The sequence below is a fragment of the Nerophis ophidion genome, linkage group LG20 (genome assembly GCF_033978795.1).
Source record: "Nerophis ophidion isolate RoL-2023_Sa linkage group LG20, RoL_Noph_v1.0, whole genome shotgun sequence".
Taxonomy (NCBI): Eukaryota; Metazoa; Chordata; class Actinopteri; order Syngnathiformes; family Syngnathidae; genus Nerophis; species Nerophis ophidion.
In genome coordinates, this window is record NC_084630.1 from 1153665 (window position 1) to 1178253 (window position 24589).

General features: G+C 38.6%; 1 protein-coding gene across 1 annotated transcript in view; it reads right to left on the minus strand.

The window, feature by feature from the left end:
• cntln (centlein, centrosomal protein) overlaps positions 1–24589 on the minus strand; it is a 429542-nt gene that overhangs the window by 342943 nt on the left and 62010 nt on the right. The window contains 2 exon segments of the mRNA XM_061880275.1: positions 13012–13131; positions 18458–18559. Coding sequence (XP_061736259.1) covers positions 13012–13131; positions 18458–18559 — 222 coding nt within the window.

Consider the following 24589-nt stretch of genomic DNA (forward strand, 5'->3'; position numbering starts at 1 on the left):
CACTGTGTCTGCTTGTAAGTACTCTGTGATTGCACGCTGCCGAACATGCTCGTCTGCTCGTAAACCAGCAATGACACGACGTGATGACGGGGCGGAAGGGGATCGGTACTTTTTAGAGGCGGTGTAGTAACCATATGATTCATTAGTATCACGGTACTATACCCACCGGTATACCGAACAACCCTAGTCTGAAGTTGGAACTGTTGAAACACATTTCTCGGATCATTTTGTTATATTATTTTCTGTAACGTGTTTACAAAGCCAGGCTACTCCATACGCACAATTAAGCCACAAACTGAATCATCGTTTTCCCAATCTATCACCTCATCTGTGATCCTATCTCATTGTGATTTGCTTGACTCCACCCCGGATTAACCTCTTTTTTATTTGAATAATGCCTGTGTGGAGGTCCTGGATGCAGTGGTCCTATTCAAACAGACGTGCACCAAACCAATGACGCAGGTGTGGCTGAACGAGACCACGCGCTAGCTCAGACGTGCACGTCGGAAGTGGGGGAAAAAGACAACCTTTGCATCTCTCTACAAGTATTAATAGGCCAGTCTCGTAGAATATCAAAGGGCTGTTAAAGTAGCAACAAGCACTTATTTTTCTAATCTTGTGTTTAACAATGGTCACAAACCACAGGTGCTATATAACACTTTGAACTGGCTTATTAATCCACTGAACTCCAACAGTGTGGTGCCTTCTTCTACTCACTGTGAACAATTTTGGACCTTTTTCACAGAGAATGTATCAATGATGAGACTGTCTCTTCCAGTGTCTGTAGTCTCAGTGGAAAAAGGTCTTACTGCCTTTGATTGTTTTGAGCCAGTGTCCCTCCCTGAAAATAGTTCAACAAATAAACTCCTCTGCGTGTCCACTGGACATTATCCCGTGTCAGCTTTTAAAAAATGTTTGTAGCTCTATCGCTGCAAAACCTGGAATCTAAGTAAGATTAAATATCTCAAATAAGGGTGATATTTGCTTATTTTCTGTATGATAAGATTATTCTTCTCACTAATCAGATTTTATGTTAAAGAGTCTTACTTGTTTTAAGTGCTTTGGTCCTACATTTTCTCAGTAAGATATTACAGCTTGTTGCTGAGATTTTATGACCTATATTGAGTAAAAGATGCTTGAAACTAGAATATCAACTGTTGCAAAGCTGTGTCATCAATACTCACAAGTATAAAACTTCAAGCATGAAATAAAAAATCATTGTGTCTCTTAATTAAAAGAGATGACACCCAAACAATGTACTCTTATAGTAGTACAGTTGGCACAGTACAGTAAACTGACAGTTAATATTTAAACATTTAACATGTGATATTTCAAACAATTTTGAATAGAAATAGTTCATACACATTCAGTTAAATTCTTCAAAATTACAATTAAACAAATAGGCCGGGGGCCGTGCTGTAAATATATATATATATATATATATATATATATATATATATATATATATATATATATATATATATATATATGTATATATATACACACAGTATACACACACACACACACAGACATAGATATATATTTTTTTCCTTGCGCACTAATGACTGAAAGAGCACGCACTTGGCGCGATGATGTCATGTTATCAATGGAAAAATGCCTTTTTAGACCATCCATCCATCCATTTCCTACCGCTTATTCCCTTTTGGGGTCACGGGGGGCGCTGGCGCCTATCTCAGCTACAATCGGGCGGAAGGCGGAGTACACCCTGAATAAGTCACCACCTCATCGCAGGGCCAACACAGATAGACAGACAACATTCACACTTACATTCACACATTAGGGCCAATTTAGTGTTGCCAAATAATAATAACAACAATAATACATTTTATTTGTAAAAAAAAAAGAAAAAAAAAAAGCACCATACATTCAGCAAACAACCTCAAAGTGCTACAGTGTATTAAATAATAGTAATAATAATATATTTTGTTTAATACATACATAAAAATACAAATATAAAATAAAACAATATATGATTTGCCTGAGCGGCAAGGAGACCCCCAGAGTAACTAGCGGTTGCCTTGCAGCCTTTCCATCAAGAAAAATAAACTAGTTTTTAGTATAAGTTTGCTGGTTTTAAGAAATGTAATGCCGAGCGCATATCATTATGTCAAAATAATAGCACGAGTACTTACTTAATTTAAGAACACTTTTCAACATATTGAGCAAAAAGGTCTGCCTTTTTTTTTTTACCAAGAAAAGTGCACTTGTTATTAGTGAGAATATACTTATTTCAAGGTTATTTATTTTGGGGTTCATTGAGGTTAGCTAATTTGACTTGTTTTGGAAAGTCTTGACAAGCCAAATGTTCTTGTTCTATTGGCAGATAATTTTGCTTAGTTCAAGTAAAATACCCCTCATTTTTGTATTTGTTTCCTTTGTTTTTGAACACTGGCTTTTTGCAGTGTATTGGGCCTTTGTCAATTCTTCCCTAGAGGTGAGGATGTTTCCCAACCTCCTTGAAACATGCTGCGGTCTAGCCACTAACCAAAAAGAACAAGCTTGACTCCAATATTTGATCAAATTGTTGACCAATCTCAAAGTTGCTGCTATATTATCCAAGGTCCGAGAGAAGGTTGTTTATTATCAACTTCTTTCTTATCTCACCTGAAACGACATTGGGTAAAAAAAAATGGTTTTAAATCACAAGGTAGCACAGAAACTGCCCTTTTAAGAGTTTTTAAAGACCTGCTTTTAGCTGTGGACTCAGGTCAATCTGCAGTTCTTGTGCTTTTAGATTTGACTGCTGCTTTTGATATGGTAGACCACAGCATGCTTTTGCCTCGCCTTACATTTTGTGTGGTGGTTCCAGTCATCCTTCTGTAAAGCGAGGCCAATACTCCTCCTTTGAGTCTGCCTTTCAGCAAGATGTACCCCAATGTTCAATTTTAGCACCGATACTCTTTTCTGTATACATCCTTCCCCTGGGTATTTTTTTTGTTTGTGTTTTTTTTTAATAGCACAATGTTTCTTTTCGCTGTTTCGCAGATGATATTCAAATATATCTGCCAGTAACAGTAAGCAATACCCAGGTTGCCATGACTACTCTGCAGAACTGTTTGCATGATAGACAAGAATGGTTAGGGGCCAATTTTTTTCTACAGAAATCGTCGTATTTGGTCAAAGAAACCCGCTGCAAGGACATGACCGTGTTATTGGTCCTCCATCCTCATATTGCCACGAATCAGCAAAGAGCCTTGGTGTCACTTTTGACAGCTTGCTTAAGCTGAACAAACAAATTATCTCGTCATTAAATCGAGCTTCCTTCAGCTAAGACTCCTTCCAAAAATAAAACTGTTTCTTCCACAGGCTGACTTTGAAAGAACTACATTGCAAAAACTGAAATCTAAGTAAGCTTAAATATTTCAAATAAGGCTGATAATTGCCAATTTTCTGTCTGATAAGATCATTCTTCTCACTTAGCAGATTTTATGTTAGAGTGTTTTACTTGTTTTAAGGATTTTGGTCCTAAATGATCTCAGTAAGATATTACAACTTGTTGCTGAGATTTTATGACCTATATTGAGTAAAACATGCTTGAAACCGGAAAAGCAGTGTCATTAACACTCACAAGTATAAAACTACATTTTTAAAGTAATAATTTCTTTGACTCCAGTGTCTCATATTAAAACAGATGACAGCCAAATGAACTTTGCAGTTTTATTTTCAATGAAACAATATGTACTCATATAGTAGTACAGTAGTTATTAGTGAGAATATACTAATTTTAAAGTATTTTTGCATTCATTGAGGTTAGGTAATTTTACTTTTTTTGGAAAGTCTTGAGTAGCCAAATGTTATTGTTCTATTGGCAGATAGTTTTGCTTAGTTCAAATAAAATACCTCTCATTTTTGTATTTTTTTTCTTGTTTTTGAACACTGACTTTTTGCAGTGTATACATGCATTTGTGACGTTATGCCTGGATTACTGTAATTCTTTGTACGTAGGCCTGGATCAGGGCTTTACTGCTCGTCTTTTAACTAAGACCAAATGAAGTGAGCACGTTACCTCTGTACTGGCTTCCCTTGATTGTCTCCCAGTTACTTTTAGAGTTCATTTTAAAATTTTACTCTTTAAATGCTTACCCCAAGAAGCGCCAGCCCTATCTTATTGTCCCAGCAGGACACTGGGGTCTTCAAACTAGGCTAAAAACCAGAGGAGATAGAGCCTTCTCAGCATCATGGCCCAGACTGTGGAACAAACTTCCACCATCTCAGCCAATTTAAATCTAGGCAAAAAACATATTTTTACTCCTTGGCGTTCAAATCCAGTTAGGGAGGATATCTTGGTTTGTTTTTATTTCTTATTTTATTCATCTATTACATTTTAGTATTTTATGTGATATTTCTGCACTTTTTTTAAGTTATGTTTTACTATTGTATTTTATTCGTCCTTCCGTGTTACCATGTAAATGCACTGCAAAAACTGAATTCAAAGTAAGATTAAATATCTCAAATAAAGGTGATATTTGCTTATTTTCTGTCTGATAAGATAATTCTTCTCACTAAGCAGATTTTTTGTTAGTGTTTTATTTGTTTTAAGGGTTTTGGTCCTAAATGATCTCAGTAAGATATTACAGCTTGTTGCTGAGATTTTATGACCTATATAAAGTAAAACATGCTTGGACTAGAAAATCAACTGTTGCAAGGCTGTGTCATCAACACTCACAAGTATAAAACTACTTTTTTCAAGTAATAATTACTTACTTCAAGCATGAAAAAAAATCATGTCGAGCACTTATGTTAAGATAATGGCACTAGCATTTACCTATTTTACGACTATTGTTCAACATATTGAGCAAAAAAGTATCTTTTTTTTCCTACCAAGAAAAGTGCACTTGTTATCAGTGAGAATATACTTATTTTAAGGTATTTTGGGTTCATTGAGGTTAGCTAATTGTACTTGTTTTGGAAAGTCTGGACAAGCTGAATTTTCTTGTTCTATTGGCAGATCATTTTGCTTAGTTCAAATAAAATACCGCAAATTTTGGTATTTTTTTTCTTGTTTTTGAACACTGACTTTTTTTCAGTGTGTGACACTATGTGCCCCTTTTTTGTGGCAAATAGTTTTCTAGTTTCTGTATAGCACTTTGGCCAACTTGGGTTGTTTTTACATGTGTTGCATAAATAAACTGAAGCTGAACTGAATTAGGAAAGCAAGAGGAGACTATGGTCTGCATGGGAATGATGATGATGAAAGATGATAAATTCACCTAAAAGGAGACTGAGGGCAACGTGATCACAAGGGTGTCCTGTATTTACCGGTCTACGGGGACCAAAAGTCTAGTTTGGCTACTGTGGGCTCACTGATTGGTCACCTCTCAAGCACAGTGCATGCTGGGAAGAGGTGGGTCTGGGTCCGTCACAAGCATGGGCATAAGCAAGCAACCACCGATGTGCACGGCAACCATTGCTAAATGTGGGCCAATGTTTCAATTGCCAGCTTCCCCTTTTGTGCATTCCTTGGCTAAACGCCCCTCAAGCGGCAGACACGTAAATGGCACCATTAGCTAAGACAGTCATGCGTGTCGTCTGCATTCACGCTGAGCATCAGTGCCCGCCTAGGTGCCTGCCAGTGATATTAGCTCAGACACTTCAAATCTGACAAGAAAATGATGCTTAATATGTTCCTGGGAATGTGTTCAAAGGGAGATGACCTCCATTTAATCACTTGTTCACCGGCCAACCCGAAAGACAGAAAGGATAAAAAGAGGTGAGGCGGAGGACCACTTAAGTTTATAAAAACAGGTAAATTAAAAACAGGGTAAATTAGGTGAATATTATTCATCATAAACACCTTTTTAAAACACATGTAGAGGATTTATCACATTGGAATCAATATAGCAATGACTGGAACCAAGGTATCATTAGTATTCAATCTGGGGTTCCCAAATTTGACACGGGGTCCATATTGGGTAATTGAATTTGGTTGGGGGCATATATATACAGTATATATATATATATATATATATATATATACACACAAAAATATATATACACTGTATAGGGGGCATCGAAATTAAAACAATAAAAAGATTTTGGGGCTGTAAATCTAATTTTAAAATGACCATATCACGGCGGAACTACCGTTATCAGTTGTAGAGGTTTTTGAAAATAACATGATTTATTAATGCCTTTTGACATATCAGGGCCATTTAATGATGGCTTGACTCGAAATTATTACATATGGCACCTTTAAACACATTGTTATTGTTTTTCTTTTTATTTAAAATGAGTTAATTTAATGGGCCAAAGTACTCTACCACGCAACACACACCAACACTGTCTGCCATCTGCCCGGAACAGTGAAAACCCGGATTTATCCATAAAGAGAACACCTCTCCAACGTGCCATATGCTATCAAATGTAAATATATATATACATATATATATACATATATTATAAACAGTACATATATACATGTATATATATATGTATGTATATATATGTATATTTACACACATATATATATACACATGTATATGTATATATATGTATGTTAGGGATGCACCTAAATGAAAATTTGTGGCCGAAGCCGACTAAAATTTAAACTCTTGGCCAAAGGCCGAATACCGAATAATGAATGCAGTTTTTCACAATTTTTTATATTGCATAAATAGCCTAGAATAAATATTTAGACATGTTTTTCAAATAAAGTCATTTTTATTGAATATTGACATTTTTTAAATAATCCAGTAGCCTTTGCTTTTCAAAAAAAGCACAAAGTTTTTCATTTATATTAGGCCTTCAAACAAAACATGCATTCCAAAAAAAAAAAAAAGTGCATTAAAGTGGATAAACCCACAACAAATTAATTGTCCTTTTGGCAAAAGTCTGCTTAGCCACAGTAGATATGCTAATAATGTAAACAGAGGCCCCACTAAATCTCAATAAGTGTGTGCTTGTAACCTCATACACTTATACAGGTAGCCTACACAACAGGCTAATAATGTAAACAGAGGCCCCACTAAATCTCAATAAGTGTGTGCTTGTAACCTCATACACTTATACAGGTACACAACATATCCCAACGTCACTGCACGTTGGTTGATTGAGTCACCGCGTCAAAAAATTGCGTCACACGCCACTATTTGGCCTTGTTTTTAACTCATTCCACCGAAGGCCGAATGTGGCTTTTTTTGCCATATTCGGCCGAATATATTCGGTTACCGATTAATCGGTGCATCCCTAATGTATGTATATGTATATATACACATACATATGTGTATATATGTATATGTATATATGTACATAAATATACATATATATACACATATATACATACACATATATATACACATACACACGTATACACACATGCATATATACATATATATATGCAAATATATATATATAAATATACACACACATACAGTATATACACACATATACATATATATACACACACACACACATATAAATATATATAGACACATATATATACACACACACACATTAGGAGCACCGGGTTATAAAGGCACTCAGTCGAGTTTTGAGGGGGGAAAGAAAGGATATTAAGTAGTATAATCCGGAAAATAAGGTGTGTGTGTGTGTATGTATGTATGTATGTATGTATATATATATATTGTGGGAGGGACTACATACATTTGCCCATGATTGCACTAGCATTTCTGGCCACATTACTACATATGGCTCCTTTTAGAGTCAACACATCATCATAAAAACATGTATTAACTGTACAGGGAAAGTAACGTTTTACTTGCCTTTAACGTGTAAAAATACGTTAAACACAGAAAAATCTATTTCTAGTTTGCAATACAATACCTAACCTCGAGGCAACATCTTTTGGAATAACAAAATCCAAATAAAAAGCAAAAGTGGACCCTTGCTGAAGGAACGCTAAATTCTGAACTGTACGATTTCAATTCAACTTGAGCAGTTCCACTTTGTATTTGTAATTACTTTGCAATCCTTCCTTTTGAAGGAATGAATAGTAATTTAATTTATGTAGTCGAATATAAAGCCACACAAAATAATGAATTGTGATAGACGGCAAATGAAAAGCTGGCTTGTAAAGTTACATTTCAACTTAAAGCAGAAGTACCCACAACAGAGCATTAAAAGGGATTTGTTAAAGGGAGCAAAGCGTCACCTCCCTCCCGCTGCTCACTGCCTACGCACATACACACGAGAGTACGCGGCTCCACAACAGCACTTTTGCTGGATAAGGTCACAAAGGAGACGGCGACTGCTGCAGTTTTAGCAATTGAGCCCTTCTGGAGACGGTGACAGTTACAGAGCTTGCAGACCTTCCCACCTTGCAGCAGTCGATAGCAGTAATCATGCGGTAGAGTACCGCACTCTGTGTGTGAGACCCTCCGGCCACTAGCTGGACTCTATTATGCCACTATAAACTACTTTCAAAACATGTCAGAGTCACTTACTGACAACAGCCACAACAGTATTTATAGGAGACACGAAATGCATGATTAAATATATTCTACATTAACTCTACTCAACGTTTTGCTATTTTGGCCAACATTCACCTGTTCTTTACAAGTGCAAAAACAAGTCAATGTTATGTAAAACAATAATTTGCATGTCTTTACCTGGGAGGCGAATCCCTTTATACTAAAAGGGGTAATGTAATGATTTTCTTTTAATATGTAAAACACTTTTTTGTGGTCTGGATCAGTGCTTTTCAACCTTTTTTGAGCCAAGGCACATTTTTTTCATTAAAAAAATACGGAGGCACGCCACCGGCAGAAAAGGTAAAAAAAATTAAACTCCACCAGGTTGTCGTGCCTTATTTTGAGTTTTTTGTCGTTTTCCTGTGTGTAGTGCTTTACGTCCTGTCTTGCGCTGTTATTTTGGTGGCCCATCTGTTTTGTTGGTGTTTTCCTGTAGCAGCTTCACGCCTTCCATTTAGTGCTATTGCCTGACCTGCTTTGAATTGGCAAACAAGGCTATTTAAGTTGTTGCTATCCTTCTTTGTAGAGACATTGTTGATTGTCATGTCATGTACGGATGTACTTTGTGAACCACGCTTTAAGTCTTTGCTGTTGTCCAGCATTCTGTTTTTGTTTACTTTGTAGCCAGGTCAGTTTTACTTTCGTTTTGCTTAGCCATCCCTATGTTTCAGTGCCTTTTCCTTTCACTTTTGGTTGATGCGTTACATACCTTTTTACCTACACACAGTCTTCACGCCTTCCTTTTAGTGCTATTGCCTGACCTGCTTTGTATTGGAGACATTGCTGATTGTCATGTCATGTACGGATGTACTTTGTGGACCACGCTGTAAGTCTTTGCTGTCATCCAGCATTCTGTTTTGTTTACTGTGTAGCCAGTTACATTACATACCTTTTTACCTGCACACTGTCTCCCGCTTTGCTCTGCATATTGAGATCACAACAAACCATCCTTGACGCGTTCCGACTTCTACAAAGCAATTAACTACCTGCTGCCATCTACTGGTATGGAGTACTACATGGTTACCTTGCCAATCTTTATACGGCACATAGACTAGACAACAGCACGTTATTTGCAGATTATAATTTTTATTTATATATTCAATGCAAAACTTGTTTGGGTCCCTATTAAAAGGTTAATTTGTTCAACCTTGGCCCACGGCTTTGTTCACTTTTAAATGTTGGCCCTCTCTGTAAGAGTTTGACACCCCAGCTGTAGTGATTCTCAACTAGCTCTTCATTTTACAAACTTTTTGTTTTACAAACCGCAGACCGAATAAAAATATGAATTTGTTTACTAACCTTGTCCGTGTGAACGAACGTTGCATCCACCCATTGTGTGCCTGTTTTTTTTTTGCTGTTATATTATTACTGTCTATTCTATTACTCACTGTTTTATCGTCTTATGTGCCCTGTGCAGCATTTTGGTTAACGGAAGTTGTTTTACTGTGCTGTATAAAGAAATCTTGACTTGACGTGACATCCATTTTGTGCGGGCTGATCGATATCCGGTGCTCATTAAGTCAACAGAGCGGTACTGCAATTAGCCACTGTGCTACTTTTTGTCCATTTTAAGCTTTTCTATTGACAAACCGTGTTCAAGAACCATTTAGATTCGTAAATCAAGTTTTGACTGTATCTAAATTCGTAGTCTGATTTGGCACAATTATACTTTCTATATGTTTTTTTTAATGCAGGCAATGAACAAGTTACTACACTTGCTTTGAATTAATGGCCAAGGGAACATGTGTTTAAGCCCTTGCCTTACAGTGCATCCGGAAAGTATTCACAGCCCTGCACTTTTCCACACTTTTGTTATGTTACAGCCTAATCCTAAAACTGAACACATTAATTTTTTTCCAAATTTTTTTGTACACACAATGTGAAAAGGTGCTTTAAAAAATAATAATAATAATAACGTCGCAGTCACCTGACTCTTCGTAGCTGGCTGCGGGGACACAAGGCTTGGCGACCCAACCCAACTCCGCCCTCCAGCCACACGTGACTTTAAACCTTGATTTTTAATACAGATGTCCGATATTACCGGACTGTCGATATTATCAGCCTATATATGCTTTAAAATGTGATATCGGAAATTATTGGTATCGGTTTCAAAAAGTAAAATGTATGACTTTTTTTTAATACGCCGCTATACGGAGTGGTACACGGACGTAGGTAGAAGTACAGAGCACCAATAAAGCTTAAAGGCACTGCGTTTGCATGACGGCCCAATCACATAATATCTACGGCTTTTCACACACACACAAGTGAATGCCATGCATACTTGGTCAACAGCCATACAGGTCACACTGAGGGTGGCCGTATAAACAACTTTAACACTGTTGCAAATATGCGCCACACTGTGAACTCACACCAAACAAGAATGAAAAACACATTTTGGGAGAAAGTCCACACCGTAACACAACATAAACACAACAGAACAAATAGCCAGAACCCCCTTGCAGCACTAACTCTTCTGAGACGCTACAATAACCTCCTCATGCTCTATCAGGGAGAGCATGTCCCAAATTCCAAGCTGCTGTTTTGAGGCATGTTAAAAAAAAATGCACTTTATGACTTCAATAATAAATATGGCAGTGCTCTGTTGGCATTTTTTTCCATAAGATGAGTTGATTTATTTTGTAAAACCTTGTTATATTGTTGAACGCATCCAGCGGGGCTTCACAACAAAATGAGGCATAATAATGTGTTAATTGCATGACTGTATATATCGGTATCGGTTGATATCGGAATCGGTAATTAAGAGTTGGACAATATCGAATATAGGCAAAAAAGCCATTATCGGACATCTCTAATTTTTAATGTATTAAAACTCAACACTGATTTTTGTTGTTGGGACATGAAAATCCGTCGCTGGGGGGGAATACTGTGACAATCTGTCACATCACGTCTTATGTTCCTTTAGTTTGTTTTTATTTCCTGTGTCGCGCTAACACTCTTGGTATTCTCTCCATGAGCTTCAAGGGGTAGTCACCTGAAATGGTTTTCATTTCACATGTGTGCTTGAAGCTCATTTGGAGAATGCAAAGTGTGCGCAAAGCAGTAATCAGAGCAAAGGGTGTCTATTTTGAAGAAATTGGAATATAAAACGTGTTTTCAGTTATTTCACCTTTTTTGGTGAAGTACATAATTCCACGTGTTCATTCATAGTAGTGATGCCTTCAGTGACAATCTACAATGTAAATAGTCATGAAAATAAAGAAAACGCATTGAAAGAGAAGAAGGTGTGTCCAAACTTTTGGCCTGTACTGTATGTGAATAGATTTGCTAAAATAAAAACAAACAATTCCACACTGTCATTGTGGGCTCTGTAGAATGTTAAAGATAAAAATGAATGTATTAGAGTTTAGAATAAGGCTGTAACATATCAAAAAGTGAGGCGCTGTGAAAACTTTTGAATTCACTGTAGATACTTGCTGAGCTTAAGTCTCACAATAAATAGTAAGGGTGTAACGGTATGTGTATTTGTATTGAACCGTTTCGGTACGGGGGTTTCGGTTCGGTACGGAGGTGTACCGAACGAGTTTCTAAGCTAAAGTCTTAACAAGCTGCTTTGCTTCTTCTGCCTCCGTCTCAGCACCCAGCATTGTCCCACCCACACAACCATCTGATTGGTTACATATATAGCAGTAACAGCCAAATAGCAGCGCATATTCAGAGCGCGATTAGTCAATGCTTCAGCGTCGAGCAGATAGGTGTTTAGCAGGTAAGCATAAGGCAGCATACTCTCCCCAAATGATAATAAACACCTCCCAGTCAACTACTACTATCATCACTTTTAGCACGTTGACCTTCTAGAAACTTCAACTGCAGCTCAGCTCGCTCACAGTTCTGGCCTGAGAGTCAAGGTTAATTAGCTTTTAGCGTAACGTTAGCTCATTTTTCAGTGTGTGTGTGTGTGTGTGTGTGTGTGTGTGTGTGTGTGTGTGTTTTATGGACGAAAAGCTTTAAATGGCAGGGTCCCTGCTATCACATGTTGATAAAAATAACATTTACATAATAAAAATCAACTACAGGCTTCCCAAATGCTGTGATAAATTAAGCATGATGAGTTGACTTAAAACTGTTAAATGTTGCACTTTTTATATGTAGAAAAAGGTTTTGTCATTTTATTTAATCTGAGCAACAATTTGAGGCAGTTTAATGTGGATTAACGTGGGCAGAATTATTATAGTGTTCCCATTGGTTAAAAGGATAAAGCCATTGTTTAAAAACTTGGTAAATAAATAACCAAAAAATTTATATTTTTTTGTTTTCTTACTGTAACGAAAATGAACCGAACCATGACCTCTAAACCGAGGTACGTACCGAACCAAAATGTTTGTGTACCGTTACACCCCTAATAAATAGTGTGCAGAACTCTGGTGGGATTTCCATAAGTCTTGTGAACAATGATTGTAAGTTTATGTGCAACTTGTGAGGTGCTTTAAACTTTAGTTGGCTTACAAATCGAGCAACCTCTTGGGTGTTTAAATGTTGCACTTCCACCGCACACAAAGTAGGCAACGAGGAAATGTAGTGTTTTCATGCATTATCTTCTTACCTTCAATTGGAGCAACTCCTCGAGGTCTTCCATCCCTTGTTGTGCACCTTGTCTCCTCCCGCGATCAAACTCGGCACTGCTGGCGGGGGACAGAGACCTGGATCGCTGCACAGGTGCACCCTGGGAAAGGTACGCAAAGAGGAGCAGCGAAGATTATCACATGGGCACGTTCTCGTGCAGCAATTAACATCTGTACATGCTGAGTGAATGCCAAAAGAAGGTGCACGGATGAACGAATGAATGAAACATCCCGCTCCCTCTTCACCTTGACAAAAAAAACAACAAAAACAACAAAGTACGCATTGTCGACTTTGGTACACACAGATGCTCGCGTAAACAAACAGGTTGCCGGAGGAATAGACGCAAGCTGGGCTAGTCGGCTGCATAAAGCTGAAGGGAGGAAGTTGAGCTTGTGTGTGCGTGAGCAAAAGGTTTCTCTCTGCGACTGGCTAATGAGTATGTTCATTTCCATTTACATTGTTTCTTTGACAATAATGATGTCCCATTAGGGGAGACTAAAGGGGCTATAGATTCCAGAATGTGCTGGGCTTCATTACAAAAGGTGGGCAGGGAGGTCGCTCTAATTGCTCTACGAGGGGCCTCCAGGTTACACTTGATAGGACAACCGATTAGCGGGGAGGGGAGGGCTTGCAGTTTGCTCGCCAGCTCCTTCTCTATAAAACAAGAATAAACAAGTGGTGTTGCCATGCCGCAGAAAAAAAAAGGGAACAATATGCCGGCGGAATATGAATATGGGAGGATAGGAGGCGCCCTGTGGTGCCCAGGAGGCCTGACCAGATGGCGGCTAAAAAATGCAGGGCGCCTTAATGCACCGCAGTCCTTGAGCTGAAGTGGGAGTGAAGTGCAAAGAGGAAGAGTCTTAAATGAGACGGCGGATCATTAATTTGAGCTCCGATGGCCGTTAAAAGCTGCAAAACCACATATGGGTTACTCTTTGGTTAGGATTCTCAAACAAACTCTGGAGACGTGTATGTGTGGGAATGTGTGTGTGTGTGTGTGTGTGTGTGTGTGTGTGCGACGGCTACAGCTGACTCCAGTGACCTGGTGCGCCTACATGAGTGCCAACCATGTGTGCTTTAACTCATCCTTAATGACTGCATGCAACTAATTAGCATACCCCTGATGAGACACATCAATTGGCCCGGCCTGTTCAAGTACATAGGGAAGGGGGAGTAAAGCAGAATGACCAAAAGGGGAATCCCAAATACAACCAAAAAAGGCCTATGCAAACGCTAGATGAAGTCCTTTGCAAAATGCAAAAAATGTTTTAAAGGAGGTAAAGGAAAAAGGGTAAGTACCGAATTTGGACATATTACCCAATCAGTTGATTAACTGATGTGTGCAGTGGTAACTAACTCGCAGAAACTGTCTACCTTGGATTGGAAGTCAGCTGGCAGTTTGTGGGACATAGTTGTCCTTGCTCTGATAGGGAGGCCATTGCCTTTCATAAAGCCGTAACACTAAGAAGGTCATCTTGCAAAGTCAGTCATATTCATCACCTTGGCAACTACCTGGGCGGGGAGACGCAACTGTACGGATGACAAGCCTCTCCCAGCAGCATGTTGTTCAAGCACCCATTTGCGAGTCCCTTACAAGTTTCTCGCTTACTCCAAACTTTCTTTTTGTCGCTTGATTGCCGTTTTCTGCTGCATATTTCACTAATTCCAGCTTGTAACCTGCAGTGTATGATCTCCGTTTCGGTGCCATTTTTGTTCAGCCCTTCTCAGTTTTTATAAGTTACCGCCAATGTTGAAATGATCAATTTTCAGAGGTACGGAAGTAGTAGCAGGTATGATCTTTTTTTTCTCCACAATGCACTTCTACTATGACCCGCCCCCGCCAAATTTTTATTGGTTGACGTGTATGTGTGACGATTGCTTACGTGAATGAGATACATAATTTTATTTAATGTTTTACGGTAACGTGTTAATAATTTCACACATAAGTCGCTCAAGAGTATAAGTCGCACCTCCGGCCAAAATACGAAAAAAACTGCGACTTACAATCCGAAAAATACGGTTATTTAATGTTTCTCTGCGGCCCGGTAGTAAATGTGTCATGGACCGGTACCGTTCCTCGGACCGGTGGTTGGGGACCACTGAGCTACATGACAGAAATGTTCTGCTGTTTTAAAAAAAGATCCTCAATGGTCCTCAGTTCTACAGGAGTGTTTTGATAAACCCAGGATAACTTTACTACTGTATTTTATTCCATTCCATTGAGTTGGTTAGCGTTAATTAAATTGAAGTTTCTCACACAGCAAAATGCACTCTATAAAACATCCATGGTCATTTTAGAGTTTTAAGTCAAATTTGCTATGAAATGTTTTACAGTACACAGCTTTAGGGAACGAACAAGCACAGGTGTAGAATTTGAGCAAGATTGCTTGGACAAATCATTGCTTCCCCCAAGCAAAACATCTCAGCAGGGGCTTAATCAATTGCCTATAAATCATTAATCATTTTGTCTAGTGATTATAAAACTTGAAGGATATTTGTATTATATGTATGCTCGCTTGTCTTCCGGAGCATTGTGAACATGACCCACATGGTTTTAAATACAGAAGAATCACTTAATTAAATATTCAAACACAGTGTTACTGTTCAAACTGTGTGTAATGTTGCCAAAATAATAATAAATATAATTGTTGAATCTGTCTTGTTTTATTTGAATAGAACTACATGTTCCCAGGGCTTCACGGTGGCAGAGGGGTTAGTGCGTCTGCCTCACAATACAAAGTTCCTGCAGTCCTGGGTTCAAATCCAGGCTCGGGATCTTTCTGTGTGGAGTTTGCATGTTCTCCCCGTGAATGCGTGGGTTCCCTCCGGGTACTCCGGCTTCCTCCCACCTCCAAAGACATGCACCTGGGGATAGGTTGATTGGCAACACTAAATTGGCCCTAGTGTGTGAATGTGAGTGTGAATGTTGTCTGTCTATCTGTGTTGGCCCTGCGATGAGGTGGCGACTTGTCCAGGGTGTACCCCGCCTTCCGCCCGATTGTAGCTGAGATAGGCGCCAGCGCCCCCCGCGACCCCGAAAGGGAATAAGCGGTAGAAAATGGATGGATGGATACATGTTCCCAGGCACACCAGTCATCAATCAATCAAACCGTGCCTTGAAAGTCCTAGACAAGAAGAGTATACGATATCTTCATTGTCAAATTTAAAACAAATACAATATTTTAAGTTTTGCCAATTTTATTTTGTTACATAAATGCTTGGCTAACTCTGCTCCCCAAGTGCTCTGCAAGGCAATTACAAGACTGCAAAGTGGTGCTACATCTACCACCCGAGCAACGTCAAAAGGCAACTGTTGCGTTCCATTCCATAGAAAATCAATCTGTCAATCCTTTCCGTGTGCGGGCCAGGTGAGGGGACGGTGTGGCGCGGTTGGGAGAGTGGCTGTGCCAGCAACCTGAGGGTTCCTGGTTCAAGCCCCACCTTCTACCAACCTCGTCACGTCCGTTGTGTCCTTGAGCAAGACATTTCACCCTTACTCCTGATGGGTGTTGGCAGCTTCCACCACCAGTGTGTGAATGTGGAAATAGTGTCAAAGTGCTTTGAGTACCTTGAAGGTAGAAAAGCGCTATACAAGTATAACTCATTTACCATTTATAACATCTTTTGTCCAGACTGCCTTTTCAATAAAAGGACCACAACTATGGAACTCTCTACCTGAGTGGTCCTCAAATGGGGGTACGCGTACCCCTGGAGGTACTTGAAGGTATGCCAAGGGGTACGTGAGATTTAAAAAAAATATTCTAAAAATAGCAACAATTCAAAAATCCTTTATAAATATATTTATTGAATACTACTTCAACAAAATATGAATGTAATTTCATAAACTGTGAAAAGAAATACAACAATGCAATATTCAGTGTCGACAGCTAGATTTTTTTTGTGGACATGTTCCATAAATATTGATGTTAAAGATTTCTTTTTTTATTGTGAAGGAATGTTTATAAGTAAGTTGATGAATCCAGATGGATCTCTATTACAATCCCCAAAGAGGACACTTTAAGTTGATGATTACTTCTATGTGGAGAAATCTTTATTTATAATTGAATCACTTGTTTATTTTCCAACAAGGTTTTTTGTTATTTTTATATCTTTGTTTCCAAATAGTTCAAGAAAGACCACTACAAATGAGCAATATTTTGCACAGTTATACAATTTAATAAATCAGAAACTGATGACATAGTGCTGTATTTTACTTCTTTATCTCTTTTTTTTTTCAACCAAAAATGCTTTGCTCTGATTAGGGGGTACTTGAATTAAAAAAATGTTCACAGGGCTACATCACTGAAAAAAGGTTGAGAACCACTGTTCTACCTGACACTTTGAAAAGTATACCTGCACTTGTCACTTTCAAAAAACAAACCAAATTGTGGCTAGTTGAGCAACAATCGTGTTCCCATGTTTAGTTTCTACAAATTGTTATTATTTTTTTTAATCTAGTCAGTATTTTGTCTATTAATATTATTATTGGCTTTTATCTAGTTGGCACTTTGTCTGTATTATTACTATTATTATTATTATCGACTCATTTTTATTTTCGTATTTTAATGATGTTGGATCGGTGTTGTTTTTGTTGTTGTTGGGGACATGTGTTGTAAATTAGCTTTGGCTACAAACACTATGGTGCATACATTGGATAACTGTTTCAGATGTCTATGTTTCTGTATCTGTTCCTATTTCAAATAAACTACAAACAATAGTTAGGCCTACTACGCAACTGTATTTTAATGTTGGTCATTATGGTGGTACTTGGAGAGCCAAGTAAGTGGTACTCGGTGAATACATTTTGAGAACCACATGTACTTTTAATGCTATCACGATGTTTAAAGTATACATTGACATTTGCTTGCACTTATTTTGAATGTGATCTATAATGTTTCCTTAGGCAAACAAACAACAGGAGAGCAGAATGGACAACATCAATACCATCTTAGTATTTGGTGCCAACTAACTGCATTACATGTATAAACAATCAGAACAGCAAGGGGGACCCCTCCCTTTCCCGCTGAAGCTTTAATGAGGACAGTGGTATAAATCACACCGAGTGCCTGCGCGAGTCAGGCCATCTAGAAACATCTCCTGCCAAACTTAAGAGAGCGAACAGTGAGAAGATCAAAAGCTCAGTGTTCATAACGTACTGCTGGAGCGTTAAATCAGCCGGTGCCTGGGCCCAAGGCATGCGTGAAAGCAGCAGCACACGCCGGGCCCGCTCACAGAAGGAGGGGGGTGTCCGGGACAAAAGGTTGGGTCTACTAATAAATCACATGACTGTCAACGGACCATTGCCTTCGTATCGCGTCTCCTGTAACTTTGATCTGACGCACCAGCGCTAATTTGGGGGACAGGTGGACTCGCACACGTGTCGTTCTAAGTGGCTAAAAGCACGATTCGTGTGGACGCTGACCCACCTGCTGCCTTCTGGCAGGAGAGGTGCGCTGCAGGGCCTTGTCCTCTGGCGACTCACAATTACGCCCCCAGGATGCGGCGAGGGCCTGCTCAGGTACCGCTGCCTGTGGGGAGACAGTCAGTCAGCATGTGGACGTGTAGTTTATTTGAGTTCAATACGGTAACAATAAACAGTAATAGCAAGAACTTACACGACTAAATGATTTCTACAAACCCTGTTTCCATATGAGTTGGGAAATTGTGTTAACCAACAAATATGTGCTCCAATCAGTCAATCACAAAAAAATAAGAGTTGTAGAAATTATTAGAAACTCAAGACAGCCATGACATTATGTTCTTTACAGGTGTATGTAAACTTTTGACCACGACTGTATCGGCAGCTTATTTTTCTTATTCAAACCCCGTTTCCATATGAGTTGGGAAATTGTGTTAGATGTAAATATAAACAGAATACAATGATTTGCAAATCCTTTTCAACCCATATTCAGTTAAATATGCTACAAAGACAACATATTTGATGTTCAAACTGATAAACTTTTTTTTTTTTCAAATAATCATTCACTTTAAAATTTGATGCCAGCAACACGTGAAAAAGAAGTTGGGAAAGGTGGCAATAAATACTGCTAAAGTTGAGGAATGCTCATCAAACACTTATTTGGAACATCCCACAGGTGTGCAGGCTAATTGGGAACAGGTGGGTGCCATGACTGGATATAAAAACAGCTTCCCAAAAAAATGCTCAGTCTTTCACAAGAAAGGATGGGGCGAGGTACACCCCTTTGTCCACAACTGTGTGAGCAAATAGTCAAACAGTTTAAGAACAACCTTTCTCAAAGTGACATTGCAAGACATTTAGGGATTTCAACATCTACGCTCCATAATATCATTAAAAGATTCAGAGAAGCTGGAGAAATCACTCCACGTAAGCGGCATGGCCGGAAACCAACATTGAATGACCGTGACCTTCGATCCCTCAGACAGCACTGTATCAAAAACCGACATCAATCTCTAAAGGATAACACCACATGGGCTCAGGAACACTTCAGAAAACCACTGTCACTAAATACAGTTCTTTGCTACATCTGTATGTGCAAATTAAGGCTCTACTTTGCAAAGCAAAAGCCATTTATCAACAACATCCAGAAACGCAGCCGGCTTCTCTGGGCCCGAGATCATCTAAGATGGACTGACGCAAAGTGGAAAAGTGTTCTGTGGTCTGACGAGTCCACATTTCAAATTGTTTTTGGAAATATTCGACATCGTGTCATCCGGACCAAAAGGGAAGTGAACCATCCAGATTGTTGAAAAGCCAGCATCTGTGATGGTATGGGGGTGCATTAGTGCCCAAGGCATGGGTAACTTACACATCTGTGAAGGCACCATTAATGCTGGAAGGTACATACAGGTTTTGGAACAACATATGCTGCCATCTAAGCGCTGTCTTTTTCATGGACGCCCCTGCTTATTTCAGCAAGACAATGGCAAGTCACATTCAACAAGTGCTACAACAGCGTGGCTTTGTAAAAAAAGAGTGCGGGTACTTTCCTGGCCCGCCTGCAGTCCAGACCTGTCTCCCATCAAAAATGTGTGGCGCCTTATGAAGCGTCAAATACGACAGCGGAGACCCCGGACTGTTGAAGGACTGAAGCTCTACATAAAACAAGAATGGGAAAGAATTCCACTTTAACAATTAGTTTCCTCAGTTCCCAAACGTTTGAGTGTTGTTAAAAGAAAAGGTGATGTAACACAGTGGTGAACATGCCCTTTCCCAACTACTTTGGCACGTGTTGCTGCCATGAAATTCTAAGTTAAAGATTTGCAAAAAAAAAAAATACAGTTTATGAGTTTGAACATCAAATATGTTGTCTTTGTAGTGCATTCAATTGAGTATGGGTTAAAGGATTTGCAAATCATTGTATTCAGTTTATATTTACATCTAACACCATTTCCAAACTTGTATGGAAACGGGATTTGTACTTTTTTTTTTTTTTAAGCTCCAGGAAGCCACTAGGGTGTCATGGCGCTCGAGAGCTGCAGATTGCCGACACCCAGTCTAGACCTCGCAAGAACAGAGCCTGGTGAATCTGAAGCCAACTTCAGGTGTTGCCTGTGATATTATTATAGATAACTTTACACCCCTACTGTTTACTATCCAAACAGCAACTTTTGTCAGCACATTTGCTGCTGCAGCTACTGTGCGCCCGGCTGTCAGACGGTGCTGTGATTTAAGAGCAACATTACCATCTCAGAGCAGACCTCAGGCGTTCTGGAACCTTCACCAGCAAACATGAGTGATAATGTGCTCATCCTGCGGGCAGTCGTTCAACTACTGGACGCTCTCACATCAAGCACCATCGGGCAATACGGGGATTGTTCTGCCATGAAAAGTTCTGGTAGTCTAAAGTAGCGCTACTTAACTAAATTGTTCTGGAAATCACATTTTACGAAAGATGAAATCCCTTATTTTGCATGTAAAATGTCAATGTAAGGCTGTGCCAAACTACACGTTTACCTCAACAAATGACTTATGAATTTATACATAAAGTAATCCAAAATTGTTTTTTACGAAAGTCAAATGTCCTCTAAATTGCTGTTTTTAAGGGCCTACTGCAAAATGCAAGTCAAAAATCCTCTATATGACAGGAGATTTTCTGCAGTTTTTAGGAAGCTTCTGCAAAATTGGCAGTCAAATATCCTCTATATGACAGAAGCGGTCTGCTGTTTTTAAGGAGCAAGAGCAAAAACAGCAATCAATCATCTAAATTAAAGGAGCAGGCTGCAGTTATAAAAGACTAACTGCAAAAATGCCAGTCAAATGTGTACATGACAGAATCATTCTGATGTTTTTAGGGCCCGACTGCAAAGTTCTCTATATCAGTGTTTTTCAATCTTTTTTGAGCCAAGGCACATTTTTTTCATTGGAAAAAAATCCGGAGGCACACCCCCAACAGAAAACATTAAAAATGAAACAGCAGCCGACAATGACGGTAAAAAGTTGTTCTTGCAAGTGTTGGCTATGACTTTAAAGCATAACCAAGCATGCATCACTATAGCTCTTGTCTCAAAGTAGGTGTACTGTCACCACCTATCACATCACACCCTGATTTATTTAGAGTTTTTTGCTCTTTTCCTGTGTCCGGTGTTTTAGTTATTGTCTTGCGCTCCTATTTTGTTGGCTTTTCCTATTTTGTTGTTTTTCTCCTGTAGCAGTTTCATTTCTTCCCTGAGCGCAATTCCATACGCCTGCTTTGTTTTAGCAATCCAGAATATTTAAGTTGTTGCTATCCTCTTTTGTAGGGACATTGTTGATTGACATTTCATGTTCGGGTGTACTTTGTGGACGCTGTCTGCTCCACATGCTTTAAGTCTTTGCTGTCGTCCAGCATTCTGTTTTTGTTTACTTTGTAGCCAGTTCAGTTTTATTTTCATTCTGCATAGCCATTCCTAAACTTCAATGCCTTTTCTTAGGGGCACTCGGCTTTGATTTATTTTAGGTTTAAGCATTAAATACCTTTTTACCTGCACTCTGCCTCCTGCTGTCTGCATATTGTGATCACGACAAAGCAATTCCCTACCTGCTGCCAGCTACTGATATGGAAGAGTATTACACGGTTACTCTGCCGAGCTCTAGACAGCACAGGCACTCAACAACGACCCATTATTTGCGGATTATAATCACTGGTTTGCAAAAAATATTTTTAACCCAAATAGGTGAAATTACATCATCTCCCACGGCACACCAGACTGTATCTTACTGCACACTAGCGTGCCGCGGCACAGTGGTTGAAAAACACTGCTCTATATTACAAGAGTTTTCTGCAGTTTTGGGTATCTTCTGCAGAAATGTTAGTGGTTTCCAAGTCATGAACTGAACTTGTCGCCTGTTGAATAGTCTAGGATTATATAAGATAATATTGTTTTAACTTAAAAAAAAGTTTTTAATAAGTGCTAAAAAGTGACATGTAACACAAAATAAATAGGTGTTTTAATCACCCAATGTGCCAATGTATACCTTTGACATTTATCCCTAACAGGGTTTTATGTATATATTTTTACACTTGTACTGTTATTAGGATAGAGTATTAAGTCATTTTAGCTCAGGAGCCCAATGGAGGAAACTATATAACGACACAGGCCAGACTGGTAAAATAGTGGCATAATCATTTAAAAATACAGACAAGTTCAAAATGTTGTTTTTCTTTGTCTTACTTTGAACAAAAATAGCACAAGCAGATTTGGAAAATGTGCACAATAAAAAGAATCCTCTTGGCAAAATACTTCCAAGTTAGTTGAACATTCTGAATAAAAAATTGTTGCACTTTCAAAACGCAATGAACTTAAACTTTGTCACAGTGTATTTAAAAAGCCATTAAACTTAAAGCACTTCCCGTATAGCATTCTCACGTGGGCAGGTAACCATTAATGTATGGAAAAGCAACCAAATGTTTCCTCAAAATGCTGCATTGGTGATACCTGCAACTGCCACAACACATTAATTGAGCATCATTCAAATATTACAATACAATATAATCAAAACAATTGTCAAAATGACTCCGTAATAGCTGAATTAAATATTACAACTAGAAACTTAACCAATGTGAACAATGTAGATTTCGGCATAAAATAAAATAGAACAAACAATACATTTTTACAATGGAATTCAGGGTGCACATCATGCAGTCAACAAAATGCGAATGCTGCGCGGAATTCTAACTACAAAGATGATGGTCATATTGACTTAAGTCTTTGCACCTTACAGTTTTGTATTTTCTATATGTTGAGTGGATAATTTACAATCAAAGAAGGTAGTGTGCGTCACTACAGCATTAGTCTACCGCCAGCCACAACAGGAACAACAGATTGCTTGCACCTGCGCTTTTAAACAGCGTAATGTATGACGTGGGTCACACTGGAATTGTTACTGCGACATCCAGTGGACACATTTAGAACAGCAGTTTCTTTTATTAAAAAATTGCGGCTAATTTTTGTTTTTTTTATACTAATTATGCGGGCCAAATAAAACCTGCCATACGTTTGACACTCCTCTATAGAGTTAATCAAGTTTTGACGTCAGTTAGTTTGACATGGAAACAGGTTCTTTGTAACTGTCGGATTCAACTGTACAATTCCTCTTATTTTTTCGGTCAAGGTCAGCTTCTCAGGCAAACCATATTGTTGATGTAGATGCCCCTATTGGCTTTACAAATTTACTTTACAAAAGTCTCTTGTTGCCTTATTTGTATTTGATTTAATTGAATAGATTTATATTATTATTTGGTGCAGCCGGGTTGGAGCAGGAGGGGAGAGAAAGAGAAGAAAAAGAAGACAGAGGGGGAAATTGTGGTTTCAAGAGGGGGGTAAGACACAGAGACACAAACAACAACAACAAACACAACAATAACAAAAACAACAGAACAACATCAGCAAATTTGATATGTACAAATATGATAGTAAAAGTGATAGCAAAGAAGCAGTAAGTGAAATAAATAATACAGAAATGGCAATGAACATTATTACACTGCAAATGGAGCAATACAATACCAATAGAAATACCACTATTGATAATGAATAATAGCAATAATTTACCACCATTATCAACAATACAATTGTTCAAATGCAACAATACATATACAGTGGGGCAAAAAAGTATTTAGTCAGCCAGCGGTTGTCCAAGTTCTCCCACTTCAAATGATGACAGAGGTCTGTCATTTTCATCATAGGTACACTTCAACTGGGAGAGACAGAATGGGAAAAAAAAAATCCAGAAATTCAAATTGTAGGAATTCTAAATAATTTATTTGTAAATTATGGTGGAAAATAAGTATTTGGTCAACCATTCAAAGCTCTCCCTGATGGAAGGAGATTTTGGCCCCATTCATTCTTTCCTTAACACGGATCAATCGTCCTGTCCCCTTAGCAGAAAAACAGCCCCAAAGCATGATGTTTCCACCCCCATGCTTCACAGTAGGTATGGTGTTCTTGGGATGCAACTCAGTATTCTTCTTCCTCCAAACACCACCAGTTGAGTTGATACCAAAATGGATACATGGATGATACAGCAGAGGATTGGGAGAATGTCATGTGGTCGGATGAAACCAAAATAGAACTTTTTGGTATAAACTCAACTCGTCGTG